The 25748-nt window shown below is 40.0% G+C and overlaps 3 protein-coding genes across 3 annotated transcripts; 1 reads left to right on the top strand and 2 right to left on the bottom strand.

Annotated features, from left to right (window-relative positions):
* Window positions 1-621: 621 nt before the first annotated feature.
* rdh5 (retinol dehydrogenase 5 (11-cis/9-cis)) lies at window positions 622-4395 on the bottom strand. The gene is made up of 6 exons (XM_047582587.1): window positions 4094-4395; window positions 3261-3335; window positions 2809-3131; window positions 2475-2733; window positions 1424-1587; window positions 622-1205 (listed from the first exon to the last, which is right to left on the bottom strand). The coding sequence occupies exons 2-6, from the start codon at window positions 3290-3292 to the stop codon at window positions 985-987; spliced, it is 999 nt and encodes a 332-aa protein (XP_047438543.1). The 5' UTR covers window positions 3293-3335; window positions 4094-4395; the 3' UTR covers window positions 622-984.
* Window positions 4396-5289: 894 nt separating this feature from the next.
* On the bottom strand, window positions 5290-7714 carry bloc1s1 (biogenesis of lysosomal organelles complex-1, subunit 1). The gene is made up of 4 exons (XM_047582588.1): window positions 7501-7714; window positions 7306-7378; window positions 6215-6347; window positions 5290-5927 (listed from the first exon to the last, which is right to left on the bottom strand). The coding sequence occupies exons 1-4, from the start codon at window positions 7559-7561 to the stop codon at window positions 5817-5819; spliced, it is 378 nt and encodes a 125-aa protein (XP_047438544.1). The 5' UTR covers window positions 7562-7714; the 3' UTR covers window positions 5290-5816.
* An 862-nt stretch (window positions 7715-8576) lies between these two features.
* Window positions 8577-24277, top strand: itcha (itchy E3 ubiquitin protein ligase a). The gene is made up of 24 exons (XM_047582586.1): window positions 8577-8717; window positions 9978-10048; window positions 10360-10501; window positions 10925-11049; window positions 11804-11935; window positions 13127-13175; window positions 13320-13498; window positions 13726-13984; window positions 14766-14861; window positions 15361-15535; window positions 15844-15913; window positions 16024-16108; window positions 16840-16968; window positions 17227-17299; window positions 17403-17474; window positions 17574-17662; window positions 17903-18062; window positions 18559-18692; window positions 19452-19592; window positions 19833-19953; window positions 20038-20142; window positions 20277-20373; window positions 20464-20536; window positions 21180-24277. The coding sequence occupies exons 2-24, from the start codon at window positions 10024-10026 to the stop codon at window positions 21277-21279; spliced, it is 2631 nt and encodes an 876-aa protein (XP_047438542.1). The 5' UTR covers window positions 8577-8717; window positions 9978-10023; the 3' UTR covers window positions 21280-24277.
* The last annotated feature ends 1471 nt before the right edge of the window (window positions 24278-25748 follow it).

Below are 25748 nucleotides of genomic sequence, written 5' to 3'. Positions count from 1 at the left end.
GCTTTGCCATCTCGTGAATTTTTAGCATCAGGCCAAATTTTTAGACCCACTGTTTGAGTGTAGTTTAATACAAAATAACTGTTATTAGCTACATTTATCAGGCATAACATTATGACCACTTCCTAAACCAATTTTGTGTGTGGGAGTCAGTGTATCTTGCTGGGGATGGCTGCTGCCATCTAGGAGTGTCATCGCTATTGGGTGGGGGTGTCTGGTCTGGTCTAGCCGGGTTCTACAGTAAGTGACATCCACACGAATACCAGGCCCTAAAGTTTCCCAGCAGAACGTTGCATTGTCACCAGATGGCCAATGTTATTTACCTGTCAGTAGTTTTAATGTTGTGGCAGATCGTTGTTTGTGCATGTATATTGAGCCTAATGCTGCTAGTGGTTCAGATGAGTCAGCATGTGTTTCTGTGGGAGACACAGCACTAACCCCGCGCTGTTGCAGTGCGTCACTCTGATGCTGCTGGTGACTTTCAGGAGACACAGAATGAGAATCACTGACAAGTTGTTGCCGTGTGTGAGTACAACTCAGATTATTTCATGGGAAAACTTCCAAATGTTTCTTTTATTTGTGCCGACAAGAAGCACATCACTGTATTCTGAGAAACACCGTATCTTGATAGTACAGTCTTTTAATGTAGCCTTTGATGGTTAACATCCATACCAAGCGACATAAATAACAGTGTTGAAAGGCACACCATAGTGTTAACGAACAAAATAATACGTAGTGTACAGTAGATTTTACTAGGAAGTTTTCTTCATATCATCTAGAAGTGTCACGCAGGCGGTTAAAAGGGAAATAATGTTTTTCCGTGGCAGAGTATGCACGTATAAATATAATAAGAGCAACGTCAAATCATTGCAAGGCCAAAGTTGATAAGGAATAAGGGTATTTCAAAAGGAAAAAGGGTTTTCATAGTCAGCCCCTGCTCTGCATCAAAATCATATGAAAAAGGCTTTGAAGACAAGTCATCACACGTTACACGCTCTTTGAAGGACGTGGCAGCACCAGCTTCAGTCCAATATCGACTATGCAGGAAGGCATGTAAGAGAGGGGGATCCAGACAAGCTTGGCGTCCCAGCCAGCGCTGTAGCGGGTGCGCGGGTGGGCGGCAGTCAGAGCGTGCTCCATGCAGTTTGTCACCTTGGAGAGGTCAGAGTCGCACACAGCATTCATGATCAAGCGCTGGACCTTAATGTCTGTAAAGAAGAGTCACACATGCCAGTGAACACATATCATGAGCAGTCTTTCCTCGTAGGCTTTTTCTGAAACTATTTGAGGGATTTTTAGAAACAAAATACATGTTTAGGCACGAATTGTCTAAATAGTTGTTGACCTACAATACATTGCAATTTTGAAACGTGATAGCTTCAGATTCAGTACGCTGAAAAGTGAATCAAGAGCCCACTGTACTCACACTTATCGAGGTACTTGTCTCCGTAGCTGGCCTGGACTTCAGGGCTGAGCTGGTTCCACAGGCGATGCAGCTCCCTCTCGATGGGGTCGAGGCTCGTCACCGCGGTCTTGAAGAACCCCGGTTCAATGATGCACACGTTGATCCCAAAGTAGTGGATGTCTCTCCTAAATATATACAAATATCTGATATCTAAATATCTACTTCTTGAGATGTAGCACTTTCGAACGGATGACCATAGCTCGAAAGTATCATACAGCTAATATACTAATATAGATTAAAAATGAATGATATTTAATTGTGATTAACTGTATTTCTTAGAGTGGAAGTCGAAGGGTTAAGGGCTGGATTAATGGCAAAAAAAATCACACACACGTGACAAATATGTATCTTCCTACCATTGTGCCAGTGGTGCATGTGGAAAGTATAGTATGTGTTAATGACAAGCTTGTAAATTCAATTTTGTGAATTGACGTACACTGTCCCTGGTTAAATAAAGAAATTGAATAAATTAATTGAAATTGAAACTGATTTACGCAGATTTTATAATCCATGGCTTATCAGATGTGAGTACTTAGGTTGGTGAGACAAGGTGCAATCTTTGGCTTAAACATTTTGAATGATAAATAAGTGAAAACACAAACTGCAAACGAACTGGTTAGTCTAAGACAAGATATATATTCTTCCTTGTTTGGTTTCTTTCTTAAGTAGTTTCTTCGGTATTTGTTAGCTCACATGCTGAGGATGAATATTTTGTGCATTAGTGAAATTCGTCAGATGGAATGTGTTTCATTGCCTCAGTGTACACCATTGTTTGCCTTTCACATCACTGAAACTGCCTTTCTGTGCACTGACCCTAGAACGCTCATGTGATAATTAGCAACACCAGCGCCAGCAGTCGTGTAAAATCACCCGACGGGCTGCAGGCCTTTCTAATCTCATTAAAAGTCTAACAAAGACCAACAGTGTCCATAACACTTGTTCTTCTGCTCCACGCACACTGCCTCATATGAGGCGTGACTTATGGGATTTGATGAGTGTGTGTCAGTCTTACCTGAGGCAGTCGGAGAAAGACTCCACTGCGAACTTGGAGATGCAGTATCCTCCACCGTTAGCAGCCACCCTACCCAACACCGATGCTACATTTACAATACGGCCCCGGGCCTTTTTGATGAGCGGCAGGAAGGTCATCGTCATGCCGATCACTCCGTTCATGTTCACTCTCAGGGTACTGTGGAAGTCCTCCACTTTCATCCACTCTGAAGGACCCATGGGTAATGAGCGCCCAGCATTGTTGACGATACCCCAAAGTCCTATAAAGACAATGAAGGATGAAAGTAGGAAGGACTTAATAAACATCCTCGTGAGATCTGGGAATCATTACCTACCCTTGTCGCCGACCTCCTTCTTGGTCCACTCCATGGCCTTTTGGATGCTGTCCTGACTGGTCACGTCAAGCAGGATGGTCCTCAGCTTAGGCCCCGCCACTCTTTTCAGATCGTCTGCCCCCTTCTCTGTGAGACAGCCAGCCAGCACCCGGAAGCCTTTGCGGTCGAGCTTCTTACACAGCAGGTTTCCAAACCCGCTGTCACAGCCGGTCACAAACACGTACTTCTCTGTGATGCCCTCGATCTCCAGACTGTCTCTGTACAGCCACACGACAACCCACAACACCACAAAGGTAGGAGGGATGTACATCCAAGCATTTTCACTAAACGGGAAGAGAAAATCAAAAGACTTGACTTCAAGGAAAAGTCGTGCTTATGTAAGTTCTAATGAGGGCCAAGCTACAGCGGCCAAATGAGCACCCAGGATGTGGTGCAGCACTAGTGTTTCTTACCCTAACAGGTCGTAGACAGCCTGTATATCCATGTTGACTACAGGACTAGGACTGGGTTATCGGTCACCTGGAGGACTGAAAATGAAACATTTACAATGAAAAGCAGAACTACACTGACAAAAATAAGGAATTACTTGCCACTAAAATCCACAATTCATTGATCTTCTTCAGGTTGTGGGTTTCTTTTCAGTGTTTTTGACAACTACTGGACTACAGGAGGGCCTTAGTACTGTAAATTCAGTGCTGGTGATTTAGAAGTACTTTGGCTCCATCGGGCACATGAAAAATCTTTAGATAATACTCTTAGGGTAGAAAGAAAGGCATTTGTGATTGAGTGAGACCAAAGCATGTGGGCGGTGTGTGTGTGTGTGTGTGTGCACATTGTTGTGAGGCACAATTTTAATACCCGTGACGGAGCTGCTTAGGCTGCTCATTGATGAAAAACCAATTAGTTTCCAACTGTATTACATCAACAAAAAAAAATCATTGGTGGGTTATCTAAAATAGTTCCTGTGTCTGCAGAATAATATGAAGTATTATTTAATCCAGCACATGAAAATATAAATAAAATATCCAATTAAATTGTTAAACCTGTTAAAAACTACAATTACATTTAGCTTTCTTGGTAGATATACACTGAGAAATGTACCAGAACTCTTTAAATACTTGTGTTTCTTTGATTGAATTGTACTGTGACTGACTCCATAGGGAATTACAATGACTAACAATATGTTAATCAGCACAGAAAATAAATCAGGCAAGAAGGATAAGAACTGGAGTGCTAATTGATTAATTGGTGAGACAAACACAGATTAAAAACAATGTCGTCCTACCTTTTACTCTCTTTCAGAAGTGATGGACCTCCACGAGTTATCCGTCCTCTTCCCTTTCTCTTTCTGGTTATTCTTCTGCCGCAGCTCGGGGAGGCTGGTCAGCGGGAAGCTTTATCCCTGTGGTTTATTGGTTTATCCCTTAAGACAAGTCCGCTATTGGTAATCCCAAATCCGTAACCACTCGGTTTATGTATTCAAGAAATAAAAAAGTTATGGGAAGGAAAGTAATTTTTTTTTACCTGTGAAATGGGGTTTCAAATAACTTTCTCCTTTCAAATTACATCTAGTTGTTTCAGGCGATGGACAAAGATTGCAGATATATTTGCACAGCTCTCGGTTTATATGGGCGTCTTTTATGTTGTAAGAGTATTAATACAAAGTTATGATAATCCCACATGTCGAGGCCTTGTGCACCCTCATAAACATGAGCACAAGCACATTTTTGTTGATGCAATTCTTGAGAGTAGTCAGCTCAAACAGCAGAGGTACTGACAGGAAGCAAGGATGGTCCATTTTACTCTATTGCTGTGACCTGTTCTTGTTTTGATATAATGATTTTGTGAATAATGTAACTCGTTTCACACTTTGTCATTAATTACTGCGATAGTAGCCGAGATATATAAATCATTTTTGTTAATCAAGTTTAACTGAAGCATGGTTTGTAATTACGCGAGTCAGTGCCAGTGGTCGTGACATAACTTTCCCTCGCGTCACGCATTCCAACACTTGTCTAATCACTGTGACCGGGAAAATATCCTTCCAGTCGCTGTATTCACTGGTTAAGAAGGGGTATTGTTGCAAAACTTTGCCCGCAAATTTTAAGACCATTTAGGGCTCTCTGCTTTTGTAACAGGCACGATTAATCCACCGACCAAAAACCAGCCTTTGAGCCAAAAGTCCTTAGCAACTAAAAATATTTCCCAATTCCAACAGTCCTTGTATGACAGTGCATCAGTGGAGTCTGAACTCTCACAGTCCTTCTACCTCTGTGTAATTAACGTGTAATCTTTGTACATTACTGACACCTACTGTGGGAACAGCCTGACAAAAATCCTTCATTAAGAGGCCTGTTTATCATTCTCTTTCTCAAATGAGGCACTTCATGCAACTTTTTCCCTGTCCTTGTCTACAACCTATTTTTGTGTAACAGCTGTTAATCTGACATGACTTATTTCATAAGAAAAACAACACCAGCGTATTTTTTTGAAACTTTATTAAAAATAATGTTGTCTAACAAAACAGTACACTCTTAATCGTGCATAGACATATAATGCATTGACACACACATACATAATTCAGGTAATGGGTGCTGCGATGGACATCTTTCTTTTAAGGAGAGACAACACTTGACACAGGTCAAGAGGTAATTTGTCTGAGGCCCCTTGAACCAATATCATCAAAAGCCTTTACACGCGACACCTTTACAAATCCAAATTCATGTAACTTGTTGAGCATCTTCAGCATCGCTGTGTGTTTACCCATGTCAGGATTGCTGCTAACACAATAACTTAAGCAATGACACACATCTGTATTTAACCGTGCAACACCCTAACAAGCCTTCTCTGAACAGCATTAGCACACACGTAAGGGAGTGCCGGCGAGCAAAGTAGTTGCTGACATTGTTGCACAGTGCGTTAGCTAAGAAGGGTCGACTGGAGCAGATATCTCTTTCCTTCCAGTTCATTTACTTTCAGCTCTAGAGGTTCCACAAACCCCATAAAGTTTATGAGCAAGCAGACTGAAGCTGACCCTTGTGTACATACTCCAGAGCTGTGGCAATCGTCCTCATGTCCATCTCAATGCTGCGGGCCCAGTTTTCCACGTCTCCGATTTCCTGTTCAAAGGAGAGTAGAGCAAACAAAGCGTACATTCAAGAGCAGCTCAAAATTCAAATCAAATCTTTTATGTAAATACTGAACCATGCTACTCAGTACAGTGTGTAACTACATGAAGCTATGTACCCACAACGAATATGTCCAACATCCAAGTGGTTATAACAGTATAAAGTTATGATCATGAACATTTAGACCCACTAGTGAATCCATCAGGGGATCTGACGGATAAATGCACATGCTTACAAAATAATGGAAGTATGTATGCCCTCCTTCCTGATTCTCCTACCTTTAAGGCTTGATTAAAACCCTCCACCATACTGATCCACTGAGCAGTTTGCTTGGAGAACTGGCTCGCCTGGACCTGGAGAGTCTTCACCTCATGGTCAAGCTTACGTTGGTTCACATACGCCTGTGCGACTCTTAAAGGAAACCGGAGACAACAATGAGCTGAACAGCAGTTTTAATACAGGAGAAGAAACAGTTATATAGTACTGAGTCGCGTCATGTCGTTAATTTCTCCATTTATACAGAAAAGGTACAGTAAGATTCAAACTAAGGAGACTTCGGTCATAATCCTTTTTTCATAAAGGAACAGCACAACAATGGTCTTTGCATCGCAGTCTCAACCTTTAAGCTGCTTGTCTGGATTTCCTCATGTCTTTCGAAACGTTTCACAACCCCAGCCTACTATTTGTGGTCGTGTTACACATCAAGCAGATTCTACCCTCCAAGGAATTTATTTATTGTATCGGCTCGGAGAGCGGGGTGAGGAGGGAAACCCAGCGGAGGAGCTTGACTGTTGTATGCAGACGACATGTGTCCTTGTCTTAACTAACATGCATCCTAATCAACTTCAAGGAATATGTGTCCAACAAGCAGGGGTATGTCACTCAGAAGTATTAATAAGATTACTGGGAGGACTATTTAGTATCTATCATCAAGAACAACTGACTTAATTCAGACAAACATGGCTTTATTTATTTATTTTTAATCTCAAGTGAATCCAATATGCCTCCAAAGTCATCTTCCACTTCTTCTCAATTTATTGTTATTTTAACGGTTTTAAACTACTGATTATAGACATAAACTAATTATAAGAGATTATATTGTATTCTGGTTTATTATCTTACTTTCTGACATTTTTGTTGATTAAGATTAGAATCTAAAACACAATCAACATAATAAGTATCACTCTGATAACACGTGATTAAAGCCACCTGTGTAAGCTTTTGCAGGCGATGTAGTGGTCAGTGGTGAATGCTTATTTTTCTCTGGAACAATAGGTCGTTTATCTAAATGTGTAACCATGACAATTACCACGCCTGGAAAATTACGAAAAGGAACAAACAAGCAGGAAAATCTGCATCTCCATCTTACCCAACATTTAGGTGATCTACCAGGGCTTCTGTCAGACAGGTGGCTGCAGAGATCGCTTCACGTCTGCGTCTTTCTGTGCAGGAAATAACGCGAACACAGGTTAACAAAAAATCAGCACTACTCCATTGAAAAATAGCATCATTATTTTTAGCAAAAGTTAGCATCACGACTAGCCAGATGTAGACTCTCGCTCACCCTGAAGCTCCTTCCTTTCGTTTTGCTTCGCCTGGTGCTCCTTTAGTAGACGGGACAGCATCTTTCTTGAGAAGTCTTCGTGAATATGTTGACAATATTAGAGTCCTGCTTGTTTAAATGATTATAATATCACCTATCAGACGTCCATGTTGCTAGCAACAACGATAGCCGGTGTCACAAGACCAACGAGCTCGAGGCCGTCAGACGTGGGCGTGTCCAACTATGATGTCGTCTGTTATATTCAACAAAGTGTTAATTATTTTATTAATTAACACAACAAACATGCGTGTTTGTCAGTCAATACACTTCCCATCAATACACTGTTTAAGGAGGATTTTTTAAATGTAATTGTGGAAAATTATTTTCACGGTGACGTCAGTTTCACTGACGTACCGTCTAAGTCTTCAAAATAAAAGTGTTCATAAATAAAGTAATCCGAAGGCCACTGTCGCTACAACTGCAAAACAAATAACTACTTTTATTTTTGCAAATATTCCAACTGTATGTGAATATAAACAAACAATAATGTTAAAATATGTCACATAATTCGATGTGAAGGTGCCAAGTGTAGCAGTAGCTACCCATCAAGCAAGCATGAGGTCTAACATTAGACTCAGACAGACTTTAATGATCCACAAGGGAAATTGCTTGGTAATAGTAGCCTAGTTGTTTCAAAAAAGGTAAGCTGTTATACAGCTGAAGGGAGTTAAGTATAAAAGAGGTTCTGTAGCGTTAATTATGGGAGTGGAGCTGAAGTTGAGGACACTCGCAATAACATACTGGTAGAAAGACTCTAGTAACCTGTAAATTGCTCACATTGAAAGCTTTCTCAGAAAGTAGAGTCTATGTGGACTCCCAGGTACTTGTACTTAACTGTTTCGATGCAATGATCTTTCCTCCAGTAATTTCAATCGTCTTACAGTCTTAAACGTACAGTGGATGCACTTCAAAACAGCCCCTAGCTGTTCTATTCGTTCTGCTAATAGATTAAAGTTAGCCTGTTTTGCCAATATTTTATTCCGCTTTATTTTGTTTTAAGTAAACTATTTTATTTGAGGTTCAGTTTTATTGTGAAAATCATGTAAGGGAAACGCTCGTCCTGTTGTAGCTTCTTGTGGAACACCGCTCCGTGTTGATGGCTGGCGTTTACCTGTTAACAGCCAGGATATAGCTGAAAACTGAAGTCCCTGTGGCCTGTTATCGTCGCCTTTTATAAGGTATGCACATTTTGTCTTTCTCTGAGCGACTGGTGTGAGACTTCCTCCACCGAACAGCCGAGTCTACTCAAGGTGTTAGCATTACTTAACGTGAGTTGATGCGTGGTTAGCTGAAGCCTCAGGGTTCAGGACGTCGGCGAGCAAAGTTGTTCCAGGGTGTGAAACTTATCGTCTTCTGATAGTTATAGGTAAACGGCTTACATTTTACCCAGTCACACGTCTTAGTAAGGTCACGGTTGATTCAGGTGCTCTGTAATATGTTAGTGTTTGACGCTGTCTTGACAACAAATCCTCCCTTTGGCTAACGTTCCGGCTAACGTGACAGATAAACGATTAAGCTACATGATGTTATTGTGGTGCCATCATGTCGCAGGTAACACGAGACAGGTTTCCTTTTTTTAAAAAAAAAAAAAGATCTTATGGCCTGATAAACTATTTCTGTTAAATTATGGTACCGTATCAACCCTTTTCCCATCTGACCTCTCATGTTATGTCAAAGATTAGCAAAGTAGGTTTACGGAAGGTTGGATTTTCCCTTATGGAAGGTACTTGAAATAGCAAAGGTTAAACCAAGTCACTGGGTAACGTGTATGGTGCTTATTTGTACTACTTATATTAATCCCATGTTTACTAATTAATCTTAGTTCTCGGAGGAGTGGTTTGTGTCTGATTGTGTGTTAATGGGTTCAGCTGGCCGGGTAAATCAAGTCATCCTGCCTTCCATTGAAAAGACATGATCTCTTCATTCTTGTACATAAATCAATGATCTGTGTTTTATGAGAAAGCAGATAAGCACGCAAATACACGTCTGAGATATTAGAGCTGGCATTCTTCAGTGGAGAAAGTGCCAGCCTAAGTATTTCCCTTTTTATTGCGGTTATATATCCCCATAAGACGACTGCATCACTTGTTTTTCGTTTCCTGCTGGGAACAGGTTCAGAGTTTGCCAGAGCGTGGTCTGTCTGGAGACAAAAATATGTAAATAAAAATTACGGAAAAACAACTGAAAATATCTTTACAACTTGCGTGTAATTGAAATAATTATTTCATACTGTAAGCCAAAATGAGCCCTGTACCTGAAACCATGAGAAATGCTTTTGTTTTGCTTACAGTAAATATACGCCTCGATCTTTACAGGCTGTTATATATAAAGCCAGGTTACATTTTCCACTGGCTGTAGGAACCTAATAGCTTAATCACTCTTTAAGTAGGTTACTGGCAGAGAGTGTTCATGTTTACATCTGATCTCACTGGTTGCAGGTTCAATTGTTGTAGCTGAACCAGGCTCCACTGTTATGGACGAACCATGAAGGCCCAACTACAAGTCACGGGTAAGTTGTCAACACAGTCAATTTGAATGAACTAATGTATTTATAGTGTTCAGTATTTCAGACTTTTATTGTTCTGGGAATCTTAAGGTTGAATATTCCAGTAGTTAAAAATGTCCTGAAATGTCACTTAACTGTTGTTAAGCCCTTTGAGGCTTCAGGAAGTGGCGGCTTAGAAAATATTTACTAGTCAGTAACACTGTCAGGTTGTGGAAACTTTATCAAATCAAGTCATGTTAAAATTTGATAGTAGCCACTGAAAGTTATATTCCTTGCAGTATCAGTTTGGTATCTGTTGTTTTTGCTTTTTCCAGTGCTTTCAGCCAAGCTGAAGGAAAACAAAAAGAACTGGTTTGGTCCCAGTCCATACGTCGAAGTAGCTGTGGATGGCCAGTCAAAGAGGACTGAGAAATGCAGCAACACACACAGTCCGAAATGGAAGCAGGCGCTCACAGTGTGAGTACAACTCTGTCAAAGCTGGAAACTGTTTAGTAAATAAATAGACCAATTCTCTGTTGACCAATTACACTTAGTCACCATAGAACATTGTATTTATGCCTATGAAGTGTTGTAAGTCTACAGTCTGCTCTCCATTGCAGACAGCTCAGAACTGTTTCTGGAGTAAAGATACTGGGCTGGCAATTAGAGGAATCTGTCAGCAAAAGTTTCCAAAAATGTATTCAGCTGCAGGGATCTCAAACACAGAAAAGCAAACAAAACATGACACTGAAAAATGAACCAGCAAATGTCAGGAATTTCTACACTGAGAACCAATAAACAAAGATGATAACAGAAGCTTAAGTTGAGCCATAAACATATTAGAGGACCTCTTTCCTATTTTAAGACAAGTACCAAATGATTCAACAATCCTTCCCACAGAATTGTGACTCCAGTCAGCAAGCTGATCTTTCGTGTTTGGAGCTATCAGACACTGAAGGCCGACATCCTGTTGGGAATGGCCACATTGGAGATCAGTAAGACCCTCAAGGCTAACGACCTGAAATGTGAGTGTTAATACAAACAGCGCTTCCCAAACTTTCTGTTCGTTTTTCCATTTGCCAAAATAAGACATTTGTGATCTTGTTACAAAGCCATTTGATACAGTTTGATGTTTGTTGTTTAAACCTTGAATGTGGAAATGGTGTGCTGTCCAAGGAGCAAAGAATGTAGCCGAGTGTCTCTCAGCTCTCAGGGTTGATTCCCACAATTGTTAAGAAGTAGTCGAGAAAAACCTCCCACTGCTTGTCTCATTTCTTTCATGATAATAACAAGTTGCACCCCTTGTAATTGTAGGATGTGTCTACTTCTATCAGCAGCATGTTACATTTATAAAGTGTCTGTAGACACTGCACACACGTGTTATGTAATAGTGCATATGTGATAGGGAAATGTTTTATTGGACTTTGATAAGATAAACAACCAACGTACACACAACTCACTAGCTTGGCTTTTCAGCCATCATCTAAACCTTATTTGTGCTTTATGTATTTATAACCCAATACAGTGGCTCCTCTGATACCAAGTCACCATGCACAAAACATGTGACACTCAAAGTCTGGTCTATAGTCTGTGTTGCAGCTGCTTTCTTTTAGTTTTAAAGTACAGACAGTTTATAAGTCTGAGGAATCAGTTTATTGTTATTTAGTTACTTTTTTCATGGCTTCTATTTGAATGTATTTGTGTTGAATTAAATGTGTGTTTGTGTAACTTGAAAAGTTTTAACCACCCACCTAAAAATAAAATCTGTTCCACTTTCAGTATGTGAGGTGGTGCAGACGCTGCAGCTGTGCTCTGACAGAGACCCCAATGACATTGTTGGTGATCTGTCAGTGTGTCTGGACGGCATGCAGGTGGATCCTGAAACCTTTGCCCTGGCAGAGAGAGATAAAGGTAAGGGACCACACACCCACTATTATTATTATGTTGTAAAGACTTTCCACTTACAAAGCTATTTGTCTGTTGCCTATGCCCATCACTTTGTAGCTGGTCGTTGGCCAGCTGTTGTTGTCAAGGTAACCCACTAGCATATTTCACAGCCGTGAAGCAAGTAGACCATAAAGTGACATTATGGAACGCCATGGTCAAGCTCTTCTTGCCGTTACCGCTCTCTCATCGCCACTCAACACTTTATGAATTTGGTGGTACGAACCAGAACGTGGACAGTGTGTCCTTGCTAGATCTTGTCACCAACATACATCTGTTTTCATGTAGTTGTATTCAGAGGGGACTCAAGACATTTGTCATATTAGTCATTCAAAACAACAAGTATAAGGAGGCACTGCCGCATATATTTATTGAGACTAGGAGTTGGTTGTACTGCAATGAATATTTTACAAACTAAACTCAAACTAAATTACTGAAACTGAAATTAATAAATACAGACATTAATCCCAGTTTTCTCTTATTAAAATGGGCTAACCATCAAGCTTTAGTTAGTTATTACTTTTTCTTACCATCAGGCTAGTGGTATTTTTTTCCGTTATGATACCGGTGTATTTGATCACACAGTGTTCGAACGCTGCGCCGCGAGACACTGTTTCAGACTGGGCCATTTTCATTGTAGCGCTTCCAGACACGCATGGTATGACTGTGTCACTATGAGGCGAAGGCGGAAAGGTCCAAAAAATTAAGGGTTTCATTATCGAAATAAATGAAATCGTAATTGTCCCTGTTTCTTCATTTCATCTCAATAACGTTTAATAACTCTTTTTTTTTTCTGTTTATCTCTGAGCTGTCCCCGGATTTCCACATCAGCAGGCAGTGCTAACATGCAAACCTGTTTTACCACTAGTGTGGGATTATTCTACAATATTTACACACCATCACAGTAAAATGGCCCATTCTAAGTCAATCTACTGCATGAGTTCCTTTCTCAACCAGCAGAAAATGTTGTGAACATGTGATTATGTGCGGTTTAAAAAAAAAAATATCGTGATATACTGTCAGGAGTTTGAAAAAAATACTGTGACATACATTTTAGGTCATACCTCCCAACCTTACATCAGGCTGTAGTTGTAGCACCCTGAATTGTTTAACATAAATTAATCGACCTGCCTTCTTTCCTTCTCTGCGTCATCCCAGCTCCTCTTCCAAATGGAAATATGAGACAAAATGGAGATACTGGCAACAGGTGAAGTAAACTTTAGTTACTCCCTTTTTATATATATTTATATAAATTCAAACTAAGTGGTTCTGTCAGAATAACAATACACTTATTTTAAAAACTTATGTGCGTTTATAAATTCGGGAAATACTCAAACACTTTGTCCTGCAGATCGAGCAGGGACACATCTCCGTCCAGTGACTCAGAGGAGTGGGTCATTGTACCAAATGGTCACGCTGTCAACGGCACAGATTCTCCATCACGGTCTCCAGGCGGCTCCGCGTCCTCACGTCCTCCTAGACCTGTCCGACCTCCCCCCTCCATGCCACGCAGACCAGCAGCCTCACCAAGTACGAGAATCTTCACATTCGCTCACATATAGGTTTCCATAGCAGTTATTTCATGCTCTCGTATACAGATCATTGATTTTCTTTCATGTATGAAAACTGCCTGTGCTTGTTTGTGTGCACTTGTTTTGACTGCAGTCAAAACTGCAGTCAAAACAAGTGCACCTGTTCTTATAAATACACTGACGCAAATGTCCTACTCTCTACCCTTGTTTCACTCCTCTCTCCAGCTTCGACCAGTAGTTCTTCCCCTAGTGAGCTGAGTGAAGGTCCGGCCTCCGATGGCTCCTCTCAGGCATCAGCTAGTGGATGTTCAGATCAGCATGATGAATCAGGTGCAGCAGCAGCAGCAGCAGCAGCAGGAGCGACAGGGACAGCGAGCGCCCCCCAGGCTGCAAGTGGCCCCAAACCTGGGACCTCTACTCCAGCAGCTCAGGCTACATCAGCTCCCAGAGTCACTCCTGTAAACAACGGCCCCTTGCCCCCAGGGTAGGACATTACATTTAGCTACACAGTCACTCATTACTGTTAATAGACACATGGCACTGCAGCTGTAGCAATATTTACATCATAGGTTTTCAATAAGGGGGTCACAAAATCTTTGGGTGATTAGATATTTTTCATATATATTTTTGTATTTTTCCCCAGAAAATTAAAATTAGTTTTAAATGCATATTAACATGAATCAAACATATTGTAGTGAAGGGATAAATCGAGGCTATCTTTCAGTCAGCACTCATACAGCGACACAGGAGCTGTCTCAACAGCGCACAGTTTCACACAGAGCGCCACACTAGTCGAGACCTGTCAGTCTCAGCCTCCTGTACACAGTAGGCCCCGCCCCCATCGCCGCTGATCCAGTCACAAGGCTGCATAGTACAGTCCCCAAGTGAAATCCAAACGCGCGCTGCAGAAGAGAAGCTAAAAATGCAGCTCGCTCCCATCAGCTATCTGAGGACATAATGTTTTGTTTAGTTTTCACTGTCCTTACTGCAGTTAGCTATGTCTAAAGGTATGTATGTTTATGGCAGTTGCACAGCCACCCTACTGTTGCAAATGTTTGGAATTTGAACATGTGTTATTTGAATAGCTTACTGTTGAATGCAAAATGATAATAATAATGTATATTTATAAACAGCGCTAGGCTGAGTTTAATATAGAACACTTATAGTAGGTAGGAGGTGGAGACAATCTCTCCATCAGTTTGGAGGTCCTTAGCAGGAAAAATGTTGAAGACCTCTGATATATATCTTCTGTATTTCCTCTGCAGGTGGGAGCAAAGAGTAGACCAGAATGGACGGGTGTACTATGTGGACCACATTGAGAAAAGGACAACGTGGGACAGGCCTGATGCTCTGCCTACAGGGTAGGTGTACACAATATGTTAGTTGGCAGTTTCAACTTTCACCAACAGAGAGCACTAAAACTTCAATTGTGAAACATCTTCGGTCATGATTCTTTTCATAAGCGATTATTATAAATACAGAGGAAATGTCTTAGTCTTTCTCACCTCACCAGACAACGTTACAACACACTGAGTTTTATTAACATGCCACGGTCTTTTGTTGTCGCATCACAGCCTCTCTATTCCTGTGTGTACATAACATTTGTGCTCTGTTGGATTGTGCATTGAGTACAACAATCAGTTTACTGGAGACACAAAGTAGTTTAAAACCACTTTTCACAGTATGATTTTAGATCATAGGTCAGTGGTGTGGCAGTCCTCACAGCCGTCTGTGCTTTTAATAACTTTCAGGTTGAGGCATCTTGTGTTGTAATTTACTTGCATGAAAGCTGCGATACAAATACTTTCAGGTTGAGCCCAAAGAAAAACCCTGCTTTCTTTTTATGTCCATGTTGTGCAGGTGGGAGCGCAGGGTAGATCCCATGGGTAGAGTGTACTATGTGGACCACATAACCCGAACTACCACATGGCAGCGCCCCACACAGGAGTCAGTGCGCAACTACGAGGAATGGCAGCACCAGCGCAGCCAGCTCCAGGGAGCCATGCAGCAGTTTAACCAGAGGTTCATTTATGGGGTGAGAGCAGCCACTCTGTTAGCTCCTGGGCTTGTTACAGTCATTGCACATAATTAACAGTTACACCAGTTGTTTTGATTAAAGATCCCTCTAGGGTAGGGTGATTAGGTTTTTTTTTGTGGGTATAATGTTATTTTGCCACCTCACCTTGAGAATTCAGCTCAGTAAGTAATTAACTATATACATAAAATGGTTTATTTAGTTTATCTGAAGAAGGGAAGCCTGCAGTTGCTAATGCATATTACACTATATTGTGATTAAATAGGCTTTTAAGGCTTAACATTTGTGCTATTCTCTTTCTGGTTTAGCTCCAAGACCAATTAGCAGCCACAGCTAATAAAGAGTTTGACCCGTTGGGACCGCTACCACATGGCTGGGGTAAATATCATCAATGAGTTTTAGCTGCACTTACTGAAATCTAAAGTACAGTAAGATTAATTCATAGCTGTGAATAAACACTGATTTATGTAAATGTTATTAAATACCAGAGAAGAGAACGGACACCAACGGCAGAGTGTATTTTGTTCATCACCCAACTCGGACGACACAGTGGGAAGACCCCAGGACGCAAGGGTGAGTTCACGCTCGTCTGCCTCCCTGGGTGTGTGTGCGCCCTGTGATGTGATTGACAGTGACAGTAATTATTCTGATTCATGCCGTTTTAAGTGGCTCAGAGTTCAGGGTGACACATTCTAGGTGCTTCCTTTGTCGACTTTTTGTTAAGATGGAAGATTAATCCTTAACCTGTTAACAGAGCGGACAATGACGAGACAAGCACTTGCAGGGGAATGAATCTTAAAGATTCAAAGATTAATGGAAACGCACAGAGATTCAAACGTCTTGTGACAGATTTTATATTTGATATTTGCTCCAAAGCGGGTCTGCGGTGGGTGAATCATTAAAAAAAGCAATAAATCTGCAACTGTCGACTGTGACTGAACACCTAAGCCCCGTTATTAAGGACATCTTTATTTCTCTTTACATTTGACACAGGATATGTTGTTAAGTAATAAGCGAGTAATTCATTATTTTAATAATATGCTATTAAATATCAGCCTGCAGATAGAACATTATCAGTCAGATATTGTATGACACGATTCATATTAATGAAATATAAATCATGCTGAGAAATACTTCCTCGGGGCAGTCATTTAATATTTTGAGGAATCCACAATTATATACTTTAATAAGTGTGTTTTTTAGTGTATCTTTGTTACAGTTAAATTCCTCGTGCTTGAAATCTTATTTTTCTCTGTATCTGTTGTCTCTCTTTGGTAATGGTTTTATTGGTGTCCTTTGTTCAGGCTGCTGAATGACAAGCCCTTGCCCGAGGGTTGGGAGATGAGGTTCACCGTGGATGGTATTCCGTATTTTGTAGATCACAATAGACGAACGACCACCTACATTGACCCCCGCACAGGGAAATCTTCGCTGTAAGTTGCAAGTTCACCTGCAGTGGTATTTTATTTGTATCTTTTAATAAATATTAGTTAAAATGTGTTGATCAGTGGATTTAAATCGTTAATCCCTTAATGCCAGTTGATGATGTTAGTCATCATTAGTTTACCAAGTCTGAACATCACCAATTAACATACAGAATTAACATAGATGTTTATGAAGAGTGTTCTATATATAGCTCTTGTATACGTAATATTAATGTTTTTTCTTTTGTTTATAATCTGATCTTTTAGCGAGAATGGGCCACAGATAACGTATGTCAGAGACTTCAAAGCCAAAGTGCAATACTTCAGGTTCTGGTGTCAGGTATGTTCTTTGCTATCTTTGCTATTTTACTGTGTATTCACTTGAGTCTTCATATATTAAGTATTTGTCTAAATTCTGTATATACGTCTTTTCCTCCCCTTAGCAATTGTCGATGCCTCAGCACATTAAGATTACAGTCTCAAGAAAGACCTTGTTTGAGGATTCATTTCAGCAGGTAAACAGTGCACGGTCTCCTTGACATCTTTCCGAGTTTAACAGCATTAACAAGTGCACGAGTTGCATAACTGATTTAATTTTTCGTTTGCATTCGTAGATCATGAGTTTCCACCCTCAAGATCTCAGGCGGAGGCTATGGATCATTTTTCCAGGGGAGGAAGGTTTGGACTACGGAGGTGTGGCCAGGTAATTTTAACTGTATTCAGTTGTGCGTTATTAACTCCCATGCATGACGTTCAAGGTGTGTAGCGTCTCATACGTTGATTTTTTTTTTTGGACACCACCCTTGGCTCATGAAACACAAACTCTGAAGTAATAATGATGTGCGATTTCTCTTTTTGATATTCAGATGAGCTTACTCAACCAGTATGACTGCCGCCACTTAACAGTTTGTTTGTTTTCTGTCGTTTGTGGTTGTATTTCCAGGGAATGGTTCTTCTTGCTGTCTCACGAAGTACTGAATCCCATGTACTGTTTGTTTGAGTATGCTGGCAAGGACAACTACTGTCTTCAGATCAACCCTGCCTCTTACATCAACCCTGATCACCTCAAGTACTTCAAGTTCATAGGACGCTTCATTGCTATGGTACCTGCACTCTTTGTCTCTACGTTTACAAACCTTGTTTATAGCAGGTTGGACCCCTTTTGTCTTCAGAGCTGCCTTAATTCTTCGAGGCACAGATCCAACAACACTCCTTGTTGATTCGTCAGCTGCACATAAATTACCTCTGTAATCCACGGGACATATTTACTCAAAGAACTGCTGCTCACTGGATATTTTAGTCTTATTGAGACCATTCTCTGTAAAATCCAGAGGTCTCAGTGCATGAAAATCCAGTTAGATCATCAGTTTCTGAAATACTGAAATATCAGACCAGCTCGTCTGTCACCAGCAACTATGCCACGTTTAAAGAAATTTTAATCACCTTTCCCACCTGATCCAGCGCTTCACCTAAAAACTCTGAGGGGAGTTGATTTCTTACTTGATATTTATATGGCAGACTTGTCAGTTTTTTCAAACTTTAATTTTTTTAACTATTGTATCTCTTTTGTTTGTTTGTTTCTGTGCTGTCTCTTTCTAGGCCTTGTTCCACGGCAAATTCATCGACACAGGGTTCTCCCTGCCCTTCTACAAGCGGATTCTCAACAAACCCCTGGCTCTCAAAGACCTGGAGTCCATAGATCCCGAATTTTACAATTCACTCATTTGGATCAAGTACGTCTGGGTAGTTGAGTCTCATTAGCATGATGGGTAGAGAAGATATATCTGTGGTGTTGTAGCCATGTACAGTGGTGAACCTTAGTTTATCTTTATACTGAAGCTACTCTTTGAGGTACATTACATGGTTTATTTGTAGTTTGTGGACTGAAATAGACTTGGATATTGTTAGTGAACTTGTTAAACGATTTGTTCTCATTGATACCTCCTATATACATATAGTGTATGTCCAATTCTACAATATAGTTAAAAAAACTGAACAGGAAATAGTTCAAAAATGTTCTTGCATCAGTTACTAATTTTGCTGAATAGTTTATGTTTGCGTGTAAAGTGTGTTTATGGTTTTTAAGTGTGTAACCCATGTGAAGTCGGCCAGAGTTTATCCAGTCATCACCATATATGGTGGTGTACGTGACTGACTCAAGAAAATTAATTAATTAATTCTAATATAAATCAGAGTGTGGATATAAAGGTCCAGCGTGTGGTGTTGACGTCTAAGATTTCAGGTTTTAACCCACTGAATAACCCTCGTATGCCCCTCTCCTTTCAAGCCTGTAAACTCCAGCCAGTAGATTCCTTTCTATGCTACACACTGGACTTTTAACATTTCTTAACTTGTCATATATTTAGAATAAAACGTTGAGCACCGTGTAGATAGCACTAGATGTGCGGGTTTTGTGAATACTTGCCTGTATTTTTCCCTAGGTGTATTCAAAGTGTATCGGTCATGACATCGACTTTCTGTCTGCCTTTTAGGGATAATAACATAGAGGAGTGTAGTCTGGAGATGTTCTTCTCCGTTGACAAGGAGATCCTGGGGGAGGTCACCACCCACGAACTGAAACCCGATGGAGGGAACATCCAAGTAACAGAAGAAAATAAGGAGGAGTACATCAGGTACAGCTGCACAGTCTTAAACATTAATAGCTTCATTGTCAGACTCTGACAGTATCACATTTAACACAGTGTGTTCTTTATTATTTATATAAGTAATATACAAAGCGGTAGAATGGTACAGACATTTAATAGCCGTTATTAAGTTTGTAATCCTGTTTTACACTTGGCTTCCTCATGTTTAATCAGTGGGTTTGATTTTATTTCATTTCATTATGTGTGTCTTCATATCTCTGTATACAGGCTGGTGGCAGAGTGGAGGCTGTCCAGAGGTGTGGAGGAGCAAACGCAGGCATTCTTTGAGGGCTTCAACGAAGTTCTCCCACAGCAGTACCTTCAGTACTTTGATGCTAAGGAACTAGAGGTACTGAAGTAATGTAGATTATAACAATGTTGGTAGGAAAATATGGTGAATAGAAGTTTGAACATGCTTCATTCTTGCCTGTAGGTGATGCTGTGTGGGATGCAGGAGATTGACTTGGTGGACTGGCAGAGAAACACAATCTACAGACATTACGCCAGAAGCAGCAAGCAGATCATCTGGTTCTGGCTGGTTTGTATATTGTGTTTTAAGAAATCTGATGTTATTGAATCGTCTTTTGTTGTTTTGTTTTTTTAAGTGAAACCAATGCTTATTGAATTTTGTACGACATAAAAAATTAATAAAAAAATATGATCTGCTGACAGTTTGTGAAGGAGATGGACAATGAAAAACGGATGAGACTACTGCAGTTTGTCACAGGAACCTGTCGTCTTCCTGTCAGTGGCTTTGCTGACCTGATGGGTATGCACTATTTTATATACTACCCCAGCATTTAATATTTGAATATTAAGAAATCGTTACATTTTCCTTTTGTGTTTTTTATTAAAACAGGGAGCAATGGCCCACAGAAGTTCTGCATTGAGAAAGTGGGAAAAGAAAACTGGCTTCCACGAAGCCACACATGGTAAGATCTGTTATTCTATTTTTACCTTTATAGAATCTATTATTATTAAGTTTCTGACATGGAGTTGGCCTTAGTCTCTCTAGGATTAAACGATCATGACCAAACCCTCTTAGTCACTTCTGATTCAGCTGTTGTGAATGCTCATGTTTTTTTTTGGTGTTTTTTTTAGCAGAGGCTCTTTCAGTCTGTGGTATCATGAAACATAACTGCAGCAATAGAAAGAAAAAAGGAAACACTTCACAACAGATAATTAAAGATGTCATAATGTACACAATGAGGAATACCTAAACATAATAATAATAATGCAGTTATGTTTCAGTTGGAACAAAGCACAACGGTTTCATACCATCAATTCCGTTCTTGTTACATAAGTGGATTGAGATGTGCAAAATGAAAATGAAGGTTTTAAAGAAAGTATAGATCAATATTAGGTGGTGGTGGAAGTTAACTACCCGCCGTCCTTGCGGCTACTTCCATCCGCCCATCCAGACTGGAGTCTGGCCAACCACCATCTGCTGTAGTTAATACGCTGACCGTGATTAAGTACCTGACATCAACCCCACTTCTAAAACACCAAACTATTCCTTTAAATCCAGCACGTTTTTGTGAAGATTCACCTCGTTTCCGTCTTTGCTCCCTTCAGCTTTAACCGTCTGGACCTCCCTCCGTATAAGAGCTATGAGCAACTGAAGGAGAAACTCATGTTTGCCATAGAGGAGACAGAGGGCTTCGGACAAGAGTGATGCAGTGGGGAATGGGACAGAGCAGCAGCGTGGAGGAGCCATATCCATTTCAAAGCACTTTCCGGACTTTCCTTGCAGCCAGTAGCTGACTCTGGTAGTTGGACTTGATCGTTATTGTCTGTCTCACTATAACATTTACATAAAACTTCTGATCTCACTATCAATTAATTTGGTCCGCAAGCCACCAGTGAATCCTCCCCACCCTGTTTCACTTCTTACTCACTTCTCCTTAATCCAACTGATTTTCACTTCGCCCTCAAACCGCTGTCATGCGATGAGGCAGAGGAGACACCTTTCTCCCTCCCGTCATGTCCGCACTTGCTGTATGTTGAACAAGCGCAGTTTCGACATTTGCATCTGATGTAGTAAAAAAAGAACCCGGCCTTTTTGGGTCTATGCACTAGAATGAATTATGTCTGGGGGAAAAAAAAAACACATTTGCGCATTTTGACTTAAAATATGAAGCTTAATATCTGAAGGCATCATCAGGTTTGCATGGTTTGAAATTGTCTCGGATGGATAACTTTTCCCCCCAAAAGATGACTGTACTGACTCCCATAGCACATTTGCAGTTTATTTAAAAACTTGGATAAAAACTGATTATGCTAATTGTAGAAATATTTTATCTTACGTTGATAGGTTGATTTCTGAACTGTTTAATGAGGTAAATGGTTGAACTTGTTTGCACATGGCTATGTGAGCAGTAGGAGGGTTAGGATTGTTCTTAAGAGAGGCTGTATTTTTATGTGCAATAGTTTTGTAGAAAACATTTTTGCCAATAATGTAACCAAACTGTGGTTTGTTTGATCATTTTTATAAGACTTTGGAGATTTAGTATTTACTATTGATTTAAAACCCACTATGAAATAGACATTTGTGTACTTGGGAGTGTATTCGTGGAAGCTCCTTTGGTTGTAATGTGATTTGACCAAGTTTAACAGGACCGCCACTGCTGTAAAAAATGTCAGCATGTTACACTATGGAGGCTCACAGTCATTTGTCAGTCAGGGAAACTGAAGCTGTGAAGGCTTGACAATTATAAGATGTTACCGATGACGTGGGAGCGTTATATAAGAGAGATTTAAAAAAAATAACAATAATGACTCATTCCCACTGAATGGTAACCAATCCTCTCCTAATTGTCAAGAGTTAAGTATTTTTGTCAGTGGCCGTGAGTGATCAAGACACACTTTAACTGCCCGAGTAAACTACTAATATTTTCACCAGTTTGACGACACGTAAACAAGCTTCTCAAACTTGTTTCTTAGTTTACTTGTGCGAATATACCCGGGCCACTGTATATCTTAGACGACTAAGAAGCATTTTAATCTGCAACCGATGCAGTTTATGTAAATATGCTCGCAAAATTTTAAACATATGTTTTAATATCTAGCTCGAATAAACCATTCAACCGGTGAAGCCCTTGGAGCTGTGGGTGTGAGAATTAGGATTTGAATTAAAAATAATAACAAGTGGCCCTAGTTTTATAGGGTGTAAGGTTTTCAGACCTGTACAGTAATGTTGCAATTCATGTTCTTTTTTTTTTTTTTTTTTCTGCAGAAATCCTCTGTTATCATTAAACTTCAAAGTTTATTTTTAGTACTCGATACTGTATCACTTTTAGACCATGACGGTGGAACCACTCTACCAAAGGGGTTAAATTAATTTATTTGTGACTTACTCTTAAGTCATTGGGGTAATCATCCCATAAATAAATAATTTTCCCATCGCATACAAATTAATCAAATTTGTTCACTGTTACCCACGAAAATGTAACTACTCTGTATCTAACATCTTTGTACCTAATTGTGAACAAATTTTCAGTAACACTTAGCTCTCAAAGCAGTGGTAAAGAAGCTGTCGTCTTAATCTCGTCGTTCTCTGTCACTGTGATTTGTCTTCTTGGGTTGTGACGTGAGGCAAGAACATTTCAGCCATCCATCAAAAAACACGTGTATCTTAGACAGTGGGAGTGGGAAATGTCTGTAACGCCAACCCGAGGTGCGCAGGCCAGGAGTGGTACGATCTGCTCCCGTCAGTACAAGCGCGTACTGCACAAAGAGCGCACGAATGAAAATAAACACATTTAGTGTCTATAGCACAATGACTGCCACCCACAAATATTTATGAAGATCTGAAGGATCACGACATTAATGAGCCTCCTGCTAAAATTCAGTTGTATTTCTACAGTATTCACTTGTGATGTTACTGCATCTGATTCTTTGCTTGGTTGTCGAAAAAACAGATTTGTAATGTGGTATTTTCTAATGATGGTAACTGTCCAAACCTCGAGCTTTGGAGGTGTTTGTGTATAGGGAGCGTGGTGTAAATGATGATGAGCTGTAATTTTCAATATGTGTCGCCAGCAACTGAAAATTTAAAACTTCGCTCTCAGCAAGGGTGACTTTCTTGTTTTACCATGTGTCCTGTCATGAGGCCGTACAATGCTGTTTCTTTTCTTTCTATCCACACTGAACTGACCGCATCAATATACCTTCACATACCATTTATTGCTCGGCTATGTCTTTCTCACAGTCTCATCTATTTTTTTTTTTTTTTTACTGACAGTAGTTCAGCTCCCACCTACAGAACTCATTGTGTAGCTGCTAGTGTGCAGAGTAGTGAAGAGATAGTAGTGTAAACATAAATGAATGAATTAAACCTTTTGAAAGTGTTGACTGTTGAATATTTTAACAGGTGACAACTAATAATAGCACCTTGACACTCAAGCTGCTTTAATTAACCACTGTGTTCCAGACCATGGGGCAAATGAATATATAGAAATATGCAAAATAGAGTTTTAGTTGTACTGATTGCATTGTAATTCATGTTGATAGTGTAATCACTGTTTTTATTTTTTATTTTGAAGCTCCTTTTTTTTCTATTGATAAGTGGACATCTATGGGTGAATACTATTTATTAGGAGGATGTGTTTCCTGTAACAATGGATTGGATTGATCGAGGACAAAAAAAATAAAACAGTACAGAAACTTGGAAAGTGTGATCATTTTTATTACTACCGTTGCTTGCTTATCTTTATCATTTTAAAAAATATTTCTTTTAAATAAACACAAACACGTATGAAGGAAATATGTGAGTATTTCATAAAAATTTTGATAAGGTTATTTAGGTTATAAGTAACTCTACAAAGATGCATATAATTGGTTGTTAAAATATAACTGCTGTAAAATCTGCTTTTGCTGATATAACACTGAAAGGCAGCGTTCTTCATAAACACTTCTACTGTCGTTATTGTAAAATTATTTTCCAACTTTTGTTCTTACTTTGAAGTTACTTTGCTGCAAATCTACTTTAATTTTTGCAACCTAAAGGTTAATAAAGATTATTCAAGCTTATTCATGCATAGGTTAAAGAAGCCTTAGAGGAAATAAAACATTAAATCATGGACAGGATAACAATGGCTCTTCTGAGAAAGTGTATCCAAACTTCTGACTGGTAGTGTGTATATATAATGTGATTTGCCTTGATTTTATAGAATACTGCACATGTACAACCTTAAGCTGGCTCCTCTAAATGAGACTTGATCTGTAATTACGACACTGGTATCTCCCAGAAGATAAGAAGGCGAAGTACAAGAGGTGTCATTGTGGAAAAAATATTTCTCAGCTTTTATTTACATTTGAACAAAAAGTGGCATGTCCAAAATTATTCATACCCTTTGCAAACTGTCACAACCTATGAGACGTTCTATACGATTCCAATTATTCCAAGCTCTTCCAAAGCATCCTAATTACCCTGATTCGTTGGGAACAACTGTTTAATCAACTCAAACAGTGAAAAAAACGGCAGATCCCTGCAGTTGGTTTGTGGATAGCCATGGCTAAGACAAAGGAGCTCAGTGAGGCCCTGCGGCTGTGAATTGTGGCTGCTCACAAGTCAGGAAAGGGCTGTAAGGCCATATCTAGTTTTTAAGTTCCAGTAGCTACCCTGCAAAGTATTATTAAAAGATATGAGACGTTCCGCACTGTGGAAAATCTCAGAGGACACAGTCAGAAGCCAGAAGTGCCACCTGTGCTGGCCAGAAGGATAGTAAGAGAGGTGAAAAAGTATCCGAGGATCACCAGTAAGTTCATCCTGGTGAGTCTGGGCTCTGCTGGTGGCAACATCTCAAGGCAGACAGTCCATTGGACACTGCACACAGCTGGGTTACACCAGTACAGACCAAGTACAGACTAGACAAATCAAGAAAAGGCACACAAAAGCCCGCTTGGCCTTTGCAAATGCTCATCTGGACGAAGGAGAAGACTTCTGGTCTTCCATTGTTACGGTCAGATGAAACAAAAATTGAACTGTTTGGCCACAAAGATGTATCCTACATTTGGTGTAAAAAAGGAGAAACCCTCAACCTTAAGAACATGGTGGTGGGAACCTAATGCTTTGGGGATGTATTTTTCAGCCAATGGACCAGGGAACCTAATCAAAACAGCAGTACATCAAGATTCTCAATA

The sequence above is a fragment of the Mugil cephalus genome, chromosome 4 (genome assembly GCF_022458985.1).
Source record: "Mugil cephalus isolate CIBA_MC_2020 chromosome 4, CIBA_Mcephalus_1.1, whole genome shotgun sequence".
In the NCBI taxonomy this organism is placed as follows: Eukaryota; Metazoa; Chordata; class Actinopteri; order Mugiliformes; family Mugilidae; genus Mugil; species Mugil cephalus.
Note: the sequence above shows the minus strand (reverse complement) of the source record. Positions and strands in the feature narration are given on the sequence as shown.